We start from the raw sequence: 11,966 nt of genomic DNA on the forward strand, positions 1-11,966 counted from the left end.
ACCTAAACCAAACAAGGTTTTTGTTGATAATCTTGGATGGATAACCAAGATTATCAAGAATAACCCCGAACCAAACGCACCGTAATGATAAATTCCGAACCATGTTAAACTTTGAAATGTCCTTTACCAAAAACGCCAATTTTATAATATTTTTAAAATTCACAAAATTAATTTTATAATTTTCCTGAGAAAAGTATACCTGAAATTTTATTAATATTGTACTTATAAATCCCCTCATTTTTGTAATCAGTTTCAGCGGTAGAAGTTTTGTGCTTGCGAGTGTTTACGATTCCCATCTATCTCTTGGTGAAGGCGTCTACTTGTCAATTCTTCGAGATCGAGGCCATATCTTCTTCCAAAAGGAGGAATTGGTGGGTGGATGGCTGTAAAGCATATTAATTGGAGCATTAACTAACTCAATCGAAGACCCGACAGAGCAACGCCGGTCCTCCGCAATCATCATGGATTCCACTCTTCTCCGCGGCTTTCGTTTCCAACCACCACCAGGTTGCTATTCTTCTCCCGATTCCATCGCCATCTTCGATCTTCCTCAAAACGGATTAATTTAGGCAGTTTTGTGTTTGTTTTCAAGCAGTTGACGTTGCTAGGGCTTTGACTTGTAATATTCTATCTCGGACTCTCGATCGGGAAGTTTCGTTATCGGAGTGAACACGTTCGCCTCCTGGAAGTCAAAAAAGTCGGCTCCTTGGACTCGCTGTAGTTCAACTGGGTTTCTTCGATTTATTCTGCATCTGTAGATCATCTGGTGGAGGAAAGGTGCGGCTTTGTTCCGGCTTTCGCCGGTTTCTTCTGCTTCCCTGATCCTTGTTCGTCCTGCAAATTAAGGTTTTTTCATGCGTCTTTTACCCTTTGTACTCGATGCTTTAGATGCAAACTTCCTCTTTTGAGCTTTTGCGGCTTGGTTGCTGTTTCGATCTGTTCTAGTTTTAGGGTGAGTAGAAAAGGAATTTTTTGTTTTTTGCTCGATTGCTGAGCTTGGGGAAATATCGGAAACTATGGATGTTACTAGCTGGCAGGAGATGCTACGGAGTATGTTGCCTCCAGGGACTCCCATCCCAGAGGCGCCAGACAACCTCGATTACTCCATTGCCATCGAGTATGACGGCCCTCCTGTGACTTATGAGCTTCCGAGGGTTGAGCCTGTCGATGTGATCCCTACAGCTGAGCCTGTTCTTGAATCTCATATGTCCGGGAACGGCACAATTGCCCCAGTAGTTGATCAAATTCCGTTGCCGGTTTCTCTGGTCGCTCGATGTGCTGACTCTCCACCCCGAAGTCTACGGGCCTCTGGGAGCTCTGAGTCTGTTGATTCTGTCTTGCAGAATGAAGAGTTCACTGATGCATCCCATTCGGCTTCTCCAGTTTCTGCACATAGCATGCCAAATGGGCAGCCTAGGCAACAGGTTAACGAGGGGAGGAGGACATCAGTAGTTACTTTCAAGGAAAAATCAGAAAGTAAAGAGTTATTCGAAGATATATCAGGTTCTCCTCAGTTCCTTGGTGTTACCAGCAAGGAGAAGAAAAAAAGAGTGTGTTGTAGATGTGGGAAGAGAAAGTGGGAGCGCAAAGAAGTGTGTATTGTTTGTGATGCCAGGTATTGCAGCTACTGTGTGCTCAGAGCCATGGGATCTATGCCGGAAGGGCGGAAGTGTGTTAGTTGCATTGGACAGCCTATTGACGAGTCCAATCGTTCAAAACTTGGTAAGAGTTCAAGGACATTAGCTCGTCTTCTTAGTCCACTGGAAGTTAGGCAAATATTGAAAGCGGAGAAGGAATGCCATGCAAATCAACTCCGCCCGGAACAGCTCATTGTGAATGGATTTCCACTAAGGCAAGAGGAGATGGCAGAATTATTTAGCTGCACAATGCCTCCTCAAAAGTTGAAGCCTGGAAGGTATTGGTATGACAAAGAATCCGGCCTCTGGGGAAAGGCAAGTGCATCTGGCTGTGATTCTGAGTCCTTTTTTGCTTGGCTCAGCATGTTAACTCTTTGCTTATTCTTTTTGTTTTTTTCCAGGAAGGAGAGAAACCTGATAGAATTATTAGTTCTAACTTGAATTTCACCGGCAAGCTTCAGACTGATGCTAGCAAGGGAAATACTGAAGTTTACATTAATGGAAGACAAATAACAAGAATTGAACTAAGGGTGCTTAAGGTGCTCAAGTCAAATACTGAAGTTGATTCTTTTAGTAGCTACATTTTTATTTGCTCATCATCTATAGCAAACCGTTGTTATTCTACTGACTACTGAGTCAGCTACAAGTAGTCTTGTTTAAATCTATTAAGCTCATCTAAGGATCTACAAAAAAAGTTGATAGCTAATTCAGTCACTTACCAGTGCTTTGTTTTTCCACATCCATCTTTTACTGTCATTGTTATCACTTATCAGTGCTTTGTCATACCTTCTGTCTCTAAATCACATTCTGAAAATGTACGTTTTGCAGCTTGCTAAAGTTCAATGTCCACGTGATACACATTTCTGGGTGTACGATGACGGTCGTTATGAGGAGGAAGGTCAAAATAATATCAGGGGGAAAATCTGGGAATCGGTATGAGAACTAATTACTCATTTTTTTTCGTCTAACTAAATTTGGATCCTCATCTACTATAACGGATTATCTGGTTAATAGTTGCTTCATTATTGTTCTGGTCTTTTTGCTTGACAGGCATTAACAAGATTTGCATGTTCATTATTCTCTTTACCTGTACCACATTCAGTTCCTAGTGGCCCTAAAAGTGAGGCATCCCACTTAACCAGACTCTTGCCTGGTTATCTTGAACAGAGAGTCCAAAAATTTTTGCTCCTTGGACCCCAGGGATCAGGAACTGGCACTATTTTTAAACAGGTGTGATACATTTACCCACTATTTTATATGAACCATAATGACAAATTGTGATTGTTTGCATTGGTGATCTTTATCTAGATATGTTTGCTTGATACAAACTGGAACAGATAAACATGATTAGTATTAAGCTATGTGGTTTGCTAGTTTTTCTAGATAGTGTTTCGATTTATCATTTGTTCTCATTGTTAGCCAAAATGCTGTAGCAGTTTAGTCTGTATGGTCCTAAAAATTACTTCATATGCCTATTCAGCTTTTTGATGGTAATTTCCTTCAAATGTTTTACCTAAAGTTATCTGTTGTCATGAGGTTATAAAAAGTTAATTTTGCATATATAGTGAAGCTTAGAAAAATGAGGAAACACACTGTCTTCCTGACTCGTGATGTTAGTCGGGTTCTTTACTTCAATATAGCATCTTTTTGTTCGCTGACATTTTGACACATAACGTGACTATATTCCTTGAATTAATTTAAAAGAGTCAAATATGTGAGGAACTCACCCAAATAACATAATGATCATTTTCAGGATGTCAAACCGTGTCGTGATATCCAAAATTGTATTCATAATAGTTGCTAGCTATCGAAGTGCATTACTTTGATTTGTCTTAATCTTTAGATAGGCAATTGTTACCTACTTCCTGCAATAGTGAGACGATGACTACTTCCTGCATGTATACTATACTAATAGCATGCTTCATGCTACACTTAATATCAAAGTAAGGGTAGTAATTCATTTAGGAAGAGACAATTATCATAAAGTTCAACCACCTGATCTTTATCTCTGAAGTTTGAAGCCATATGAAGTTTTGTAGCATGAAATGATAATTTTATCATCTTTTGATTCATAATTATTTGTTCAAAGACTGTCATGTGGTTTGAACTGCCTATTGTTGGTTCAATGCTTTGAACGGGAAAACTATTGTATGGAAATTTGCTATACACTACTGTTTGTTTCTTTTCTACACACAAAGACCGTGTTCACACCATTTCTGTTTGATGACTCAATAATTTGGACAGGCTAAGCTTATGTATGGAAATAACTTTTCTCAAGAAGAATTGGAAAACATGAAATTGATGGTACAAAGCAATATGTACAAGTATCTAAGTATTTTACTGGAAGGCCGAGAACGCTTTGAGGAGGAGGCTTTGACTAAGATGGAACAGAGAGTATCTGATGAAGGACATTCTTATGAAGGTAACACACATATTTATGTCTCTGCTGTTCTTTTTTCAACCATGTCTTCGCTATCCGCTATGCGCTGATCTAATTAAATTTTATTGGTTATCCACCTTTTTGTCCTCCTTTTTTGAATTTTGACATATCTTCTTAAGTGGCTGGCAGCGGTAATTACTAGTTATCACCATAAGATACTTGTATGGAGATCATTTGTGTGTAAAGGAATTAAAGAAGTGCCGTTAGGATCGAATGAACAAACAAATTTTCAATGTGCAAAAATTACACAAAACATGCTAAAAGACTACTCACTTTGGCATCATTCCTAATTCATAATACAAACAATAACACCACAACCAACAACAACACAAAGCTGTGAGTACACTATTTGGGGTTAGCAGTTATACTACTGCTAGGTACTCAAATATGTTTCGAAACCCACAATTTGCCAAATTTCATAGTAGCAGAGTAATAGTTCAATAACCATGGTTTGAGTCGCTAATGTTTCTAGTGCAGTTTGATTGTTGATTAAGGTTGTGGAATCTATATTAATGTGAACTATATCTTGGTTGGCCTCTAATTGAGAAGATAGCCTGGTTCAGATTTGAATCTAAGGCTTTATTTTCAAATAAAGGGGAGCCTTAATGTAATGGTAAAGTTGTTGATGTGTGACCTTATGGCCACGGATTCGAATCGTGGAAATAGTCTCTTGCAATGCAGGTAAGGTTGTGTACAATAGACCCAATATGATCGGACTCTTCTCCAATATCCCACATTAGGAGAGTTTCTTGCACTAGACTACCCTCTTTTTCTATGTGCCCTAGACAAGCCCCTTAAATAGCCCCCATAGTGATCTCAATGTCTAGACAAAGTTAAATCTTTATCTCTTTGGTAATTTATCTCAATTTTAACCAAGTGAATTGTAATACACGAATGTCCATGCACATGTTCATCACTAAGAATTGGTGGCCACTGGCCAGCATTCAAACATAAAGCAACTTCTGCAGTGACATGTAGTCATGTAGTTACTTTGGTTTACATTTGCATGTCTTCTGAGCTCTATCGATATTAACACTTTATCTTGATAGTGAATAGGTAGATTTAACTTCCCACATGAATGGTTTCAGCAAATCATTTGCAATGGTTTCAGGTCAAGAAGAAAGTGAAGCTAGTAGGCCAAATCAATGTATTTACTCTATCAACGGAAGATTAAAGCAGTTTTCTGATTGGCTTTTGGACATAGTAGCCATGGGGGACTTGGATGCTTTTTTCCCTGCTGCAACGCGTGAATATGCTCCATTGGTTGAAGAGATGTGGAGAGAGCCTGCTATACAAGAAACATATAAGAGAAGAAATGAACTCCACTTTCTTCCAGATGTTGCCAAATACTTCTTGAATAAGGTATTTGTTTATGATATTGTTCACGCTTTGTATCGACCATTCTCTGATGGTGTGATCTTCTCTTAGGCAAAGTCTAATAGCTACATATAGTAGTGCTATACTGTCACTGTATTGAGATGCACATGAGATTACTATTAATACTTGACCAGGCTACTTGCTCCTGTTTCTCTCATCAAGTTGTGAGAAAAAGAGAAATCTTTATTCTTTCGACAATGAGAATTTTGTACTTGTCATCATCAAATTGTGTTACCTCCACTATTTTTGGAGTTGACTACTTGGATTTATTGCTTCGTTATACGTTTTGAAGTCTTTGTTATATGTTTTGAAGTCTTTATTAGTAGATTCACAACTCTCGAATCACTTTCAGTTACATTAACTAGAGTTTTCCTTGGTCACTCTACAATCTACTCCTGCTTGTTATTTCAATTGGTTCAACTTATCTAATAATACAATCTATTAGGCATATTTGAACATATACCATCTGATGGAGGCCCTACCAGTCTTTTTTACCTGTCTAATGGTTCTAACCTATCAATACAGTTAGATCTCTTCTGAGTTTTTATTTATCACAGAAACTTAAGCTAAAGTGGATAGCAATGTCATACTTTCTTGCAGGCTGTTGAGATATCAAGCAATGAGTATGAGCCTTCAGAGAAGGATATATTGTATGCGGAAGGAGTAACTCAAGGGAATGGGTTAGCCTTTATCGAGTTCTCACTTGATGACCACAGTCCAATGTCAGAACTCTACAACGACAATCTTGAAGCCCACTCCCAATCACTTCCTAAGTAATTTCTCACCTCAATCTTCTGTGCTAGTTGCTGTTTCTATCAACTATTGTAGCAGGAGATATAGTTGTATTGGCTGAACCATGTTAGCGATTAGAAATTTATATAGTTTTATTCAATAGTCGTAATACAGGTAGAAACACAGAAGAATAAAGACAATGGTGCGAAAAATGAGGATAGAATTTATATGAAGGTGGTTCTCGTATAATGGAAGATCTAGTGAAGGGAGCTTTCATATTATGAATTGTGCAACACTAATCTCAACAATTTGGTTTCATATACTACATTGTAGCACATATAGTAATGAAACCATGTGGCATATACTATAATTGAATTGCACTACTGGCCATAAGGACTTGTGGCACCTAGCCACCTACTATAAATAAACTAGACATCTATCTGTGGATATCTGGGTCAAATTGTCGAACCTACTATAACTGAACTGTAGGACCTAGTAAACTAAATTATGACACCTACCTACTGTGTCGTGTCATTGAACCCCAACTAAATTGTGGCAATTTGGATGTTCAATTAAACATTGCCCCATAAATGATAGTTAAAGGCCCTTCTACAGTGCTGAAAATTATACTTTCATTCTCACTCTTTTGCTCATGTTTTTTACTGTGGTTCATTTCCCACAGGTACCAATTGATTCGAGTAAGCTCAAAGGGCATGAATTACGGCTGTAAATGGGTTGAAATGTTTGAGGATGTCCGCCTAGTAATCTTCTGTGTGGCACTCAGTGACTATGACCAGTTAACATCTCCTGTCACTGGTAGTAATAAACCTTTGCAGAATAAAATGATGCAAAGCAAGGAGTTGTTTGAGGCCACAGTCAGGTCTGTCTTTACTTTCTTGATAATTGTGGTGTTAATCATTATACAATCACTTTTATAAATGCATCTCTTGTTGCTTATATATGCATCTAGAGTTAAGAACTAGTTGTTTCTCCCAGTTCGCATTGGAAATTAATGCTTCTATACCATAGCAGTTATCATAAACTGCTCTTGTATTTTGACTTTGTTATATATCATCAAGTGACTCGAGGTTATTTTAACCAGGCACGTGTGCTTCCACAATACCCCATTCGTCCTCGTGCTCAACAAGTATGACTTGTTCGAGGAGAAGATAAACCGCGTGCCCCTGTCTTCCTGCGAGTGGTTCAGTGGGTTCTCCCCGTTGAGGACCAACCAGAGCAACCAGAATCTAGCACAGCAGGCTTACTATTACATCGCCATCCAGTTTAAGGATCTCTACTCCACCCTCACCGATCAGAAACTGTTTGTTTGGCAAACACGAGCACGAGACCGCCCTTCAGTGGATGAAGCCTTCAAGTACATGCGAGAAGTGCTTAAGTGGGCCGATGAGAAGGATGAGAATATTATCTGCATGGAAGATTCCTTCTATAGCACCACAGAGTTGAGCGCACCAATTATCCAGCAGGAATGATCGACTCGATCTCCCTCTCTCCCTCTCTCGGCTCAAATTTTTGTGTGCATAGTATCTTTGTATCTGATGTATAATCTAACTCCAGATTCTCTGGCTTACAATCCAAGTTCTGATGATTAAGAATGTGATTGCTTGCTCTGCCCTTCTGTATAATGGAAATCAAGTTTCATGGCGAACTTGAATTCTCATAAAATTGTCCTCATAAAATTTAGAGAAGTTAGGAAGATACTACACCATGAAAATTTAAGGCCAAATTTGTATGATTACGACTTTGTATGTACAGTGACAAAATCTCTATTGTTGGTGTCCTATTGTCTTTGTTAATCATATAGCCATCTGTTAACTAATTTGTGCCGCATCAATCAAGCAGCATCAAGGCATAAGTCTCAATACTTAAACTATGCCCATGTTGATACTTTAATGAATTCATAAAATTACAGCATTGGGTGATCATAACTCATCAGTAAAGAATTCAAAATGCAACATGAGAATGAAATTTTTTATAGACATCATGGTGCTTAAATCATAATAGCAGTGAAAAATAAAATAACAATAGTGATAATGATAATATGGCAAGGGAGCTGAGGTAGAGCAATCTGCACCTTGATTATCCAAAGATGCTTCTAATCCCTGCACGCTGCTCTAGTGTCAAGCTGGAAGGAAACTTCACATCGAACTTGATAATCAGCTTCCCCTTCTTGCCAGGTTCTCGTGCAATGGGCATTCCTTCATTTTCAATCACCAATTCATAGTTAGGTTTGATAACATCAGTCATGTCGATCACCAAATCACGGCCATCAAGGGTTATGAGGTTTATTGTAGTCCCTGCTAGTGCATCGACCAGTGAGATCTTTTGATGAACAACAAGATCATTGCCCTCCCTCTTGTATACTTCATGTGGCTTCTCGTCGATAATAAAGACTAGGTCTGCAGGAATTTGGTTCAGTTCTTCATTCCCTTTCTCTGGAAATGTTACTTTTGTGCCTTTTCTCCACCCTGGCTTCACTTCGATTGTCAGTATTTCATGTTCTGCTACTGTTTGCCTGTATTGCATGAACATGAAAAAGGAAAGGAATAGAAAACAGAATGAGGAGAAGATTAAGTTGTAAAAAGTTACATTACGGTATATGTTGTGTTCGGTGTACCATTATGATCAAATTGAAAGCATTTTCAAGTATACAAGCGGCAGAAAATTGGTGATATGCAAAATAATAACAGGGAAAGAAACACTAGATAAGCAAAAAAGAAAGTCAAATAGGATCTAATCCCCTTAGAAAAATGAAGGGGGAAAAAACCATAGATAGAGAGTACATGGTAGAAATATTAGTAATAGATTTGCATCCAAATGATTTTTGTGAGGTGATGGAAACTGAGAACCTCGCCCTGAAGCCCGAGGTCTCATCATTTTATAGAAGGGGCACCGGGCCAAGAATAAACAAGAGCATTTGGTGAGGTGATGGGATAGATTTCTTAAACCACCAGCTAGCAATATCACTGGGTACCAAACAAGTTCTCATGCACAATAAGTACAAATTTTCGAGGTGTCTATTAAATTATGTCAAACATTAGAGGCATGGGCATCGTTGTGTAGAGCTTCTGCAATGGCTTCACAGTCTTAAATTAGGCATGCTATCAGACATGAACCATCCATATGATTAGATTGTTTGATCTACAGTGTGAATCTAGACAGTAATATTCCATTAAACTATTCAGTTAATGCCAATTTATCAAAAAAATTATAAAGAAGGGGAAAGTTTTCTACCCATTAGGAGTTCTGACTTCTCTGGAGATCTTCATCTTCCTCTTCGTACCAGTATAGAGTTCCTCAAGATTGCATGCTAGCTTTCGCTCTACAGCAGGCGCTTTCCTTAAACGTGTACTAGTAGCAGCTCCCTCAGTCTTAGGCTTGAAGGTGTTTGCAGAACCACCAAAGCCACCAAAAGTGCCGCTACCATCTGTCTGAAACCTTGTTGATTTTGAATGATTCAAGTTCTCAAAACCGAAAGGATTGCTCCCAAAGAAATCAGAAAAAATGTCCTCGGCGTCTCGAGGATTGAAACAGAAAGTACTAGAACCACTTGATCCATGAGAGGCTCCATTTTGTGAGTCACAAGAGGCATTCAAGCCCTCTTCTCCATATTGATCATATATTGCCCGTTTTTTTGAATCACTGAGCACCTGGAATAAGTCACAAGAAGTAAGGTCATTCACAACATAATCTCTGTTGCCTGTATCTTTTGACTTGCCAGCAGCTATGTTAGAAATTTCAATATAAGGTTTGGTATTTCGCAATTTATTCACTAAATGTTAATCACATCATTACAAATCAAGAACATCTAACCTATTTACTTCACGTTTTATGAGCTCAAGAAAACTTGTCATCAAAATCAACAAAGAATACGTAAGCAATCAAGTGCACTGTAAAAGATACAGGTCTTAGGCTAATGATGATAGTCTTAATTCTTCAAGAATATTAGTCAATGGCAAAGCTAGTTTTTGGTTATGGTTGCACTTGCCCTTGAGTTGACTCTTCACTTTAAATATGTTTGTCTTTCCTCAAGGGAAAGAAGGGCAGTGGCCTTCCTATATACTGACATGAAATATACAAGAATTAGGGTTGGTCATGTACGAGGATCAATAGATATAAGTATGTAATCGTGTGCTATTGAGAATGTCAAGTTACCTGATTGTCCACAATAAGAAATACAGCCTACCAAATATCCCAAATCCATCCAAACAAAAGATCCTCAAAGTCGTTTGGCATCAAGGGTGTTGACCATTTGTCAGCTGAGCATCGGCAAGTAGAAGTTCTAAAGAAAGCAGTCAACCTAGAAAGTTGTTCACAACTGTGGATCCATTGCCAAAGGTAGCAAAATTGACATTCAAATAGCCACAAACATTGATTTTACTGAAATTCCTGCAACATACAAATCGCAAGTATAATCCCATTCTTGAGTACAAATTATGTGATGTGCATCTTGCTCATTAGATATTTAGAATTATCCATCATCACAGGGTGAGGATCTGATCTTAGGAGGGGTCAATATCCACAATATGTTAGCACAGTAAACTCTGATGACACCATACTGATATCTCACCGCTAGTTCTACAAAAGAGGGAAAGAGGGAAAGTTCATCAGTAATAGAAGATTGGGTCCATAGAATTTTACTTTGGAGAAGTTAGTTGGATTTGAATTGGCTATCCAACATTCATCATGGCAGAAGATAAAGGTACAATCCCCATCTAAACTGTTTGGATGCCTCATTCGATACAGTTGCCCTAATACTATGAACAAGATTGTGGAGTTAGCATAGTTTTAGGATGTGGCATAGCTCTTCCTCTCAAACATGTGTGTCAAACAAGTTTGGAATTTGATGACTTCCAACCAGATGCAAAGTTGCAAATTTGCCTAAAGGGAAAGCCGAATAACTTCTCGCTCAAGTCGCACTCACCTTTGGGAATCCGAAATGTGGAAATTGACTGACAGTATTATCATTGAAACCAAAACATAAACACTAGAATAAACCCCCACGAATTCAAATGAGAACAAAAAAGAAACGTCACAATGGCAAAAAGAAGAACGAGTGTAGTAAAAGATGAATCTTACATCATAGGCTTCAGCAATCTCTTTGAACTTGGCCTCGGCGGCCGCCTTATCATTAGGGTTCTTGTCCGGGTGCCACCGAATCGCCAGCTTCCGGTAAGATTTCTTGAGTTCCTCATCGCTGGCGCTCCTACCAACCTCCAGTACGTTGTAGTAATCGACTCCCATGCCGACACAAACTCCAAATAAAGCTTACCAAGAGCCCATGCAACCATCAATCCAACCAAACCGCTACGACCAAACCACCGCTAGGATTTCGTCTTCCGACCATTCAAAGATCAATCTTTTCATCGCCAGAACAAACTAGTTCATGCAACGACACAAAAAGCGCATCAACGAAACCGATCCCTAAAGTTTCAAACAAAATATCCAACAGAGAAAACAAATTCACATAAGGGAAACGAACTTCCGACCACCACGATCCACATGAAGAAACGTTCCGGAAATCGATTCCGCGAGGGAAGGGGCATTGATTCTGCAGGCAGCAGGCGACGCCTCCGGGGAAGTCGGCGAAGGAAACGAAATAACCCGTCGCGAGTTTTGGGTCCTACGAAACGAAGCGAATCAGATTATCAGAATGGGTGAATTAATTGCCTCTCCTTCGGAGATTTCTTCTAACTGTCCGATCCTGTGATGATGCATGATTCACCTGATCGTGGATAGTTCCGACGGTTTATTGATCCTCC

The 11,966-nt window shown here is 39.0% G+C and overlaps 2 protein-coding genes across 4 annotated transcripts; one reads left to right on the top strand and one right to left on the bottom strand.

Annotated features, from left to right (window-relative positions):
- Positions 1-244: 244 nt before the first annotated feature.
- LOC122009312 (extra-large guanine nucleotide-binding protein 3-like) lies at positions 245-8,034 on the top strand. 2 transcript variants are annotated; one of them, XM_042565422.1, is made up of 11 exons: positions 245-507; positions 596-846; positions 946-1,952; positions 2,039-2,176; positions 2,466-2,570; positions 2,688-2,867; positions 3,882-4,059; positions 5,189-5,439; positions 6,055-6,227; positions 6,869-7,066; positions 7,289-8,034. In XM_042565422.1, the coding sequence occupies exons 3-11, from the start codon at positions 1,017-1,019 to the stop codon at positions 7,674-7,676; spliced, it is 2,547 nt and encodes an 848-aa protein (XP_042421356.1). In that variant the 5' UTR covers positions 245-507; positions 596-846; positions 946-1,016; the 3' UTR covers positions 7,677-8,034. The 2 variants fall into 2 exon arrangements, with proteins under 2 accessions (XP_042421356.1, XP_042421357.1); XM_042565423.1 differs by having other exon boundaries at positions 596-777; positions 889-1,952.
- Positions 8,035-8,180: 146 nt separating this feature from the next.
- Positions 8,181-11,924, bottom strand: LOC122009313 (dnaJ homolog subfamily B member 1-like). 2 transcript variants are annotated; one of them, XM_042565425.1, is made up of 4 exons: positions 11,694-11,924; positions 11,284-11,583; positions 9,439-9,854; positions 8,181-8,719 (listed from the first exon to the last, which is right to left on the bottom strand). In XM_042565425.1, exons 2-4 carry the CDS (start codon positions 11,446-11,448, stop codon positions 8,284-8,286), a joined length of 1,017 nt encoding a protein of 338 aa, XP_042421359.1. In that variant the 5' UTR covers positions 11,449-11,583; positions 11,694-11,924; the 3' UTR covers positions 8,181-8,283. The 2 variants fall into 2 exon arrangements, with proteins under 2 accessions (XP_042421359.1, XP_042421358.1); XM_042565424.1 differs by having other exon boundaries at positions 11,687-11,924.
- Between the last annotated feature and the right edge of the window lie 42 nt (positions 11,925-11,966).

The sequence above is a fragment of the Zingiber officinale genome, chromosome 8A (genome assembly GCF_018446385.1).
Source record: "Zingiber officinale cultivar Zhangliang chromosome 8A, Zo_v1.1, whole genome shotgun sequence".
Lineage (NCBI taxonomy): Eukaryota > Viridiplantae > Streptophyta > Magnoliopsida > Zingiberales > Zingiberaceae > Zingiber > Zingiber officinale.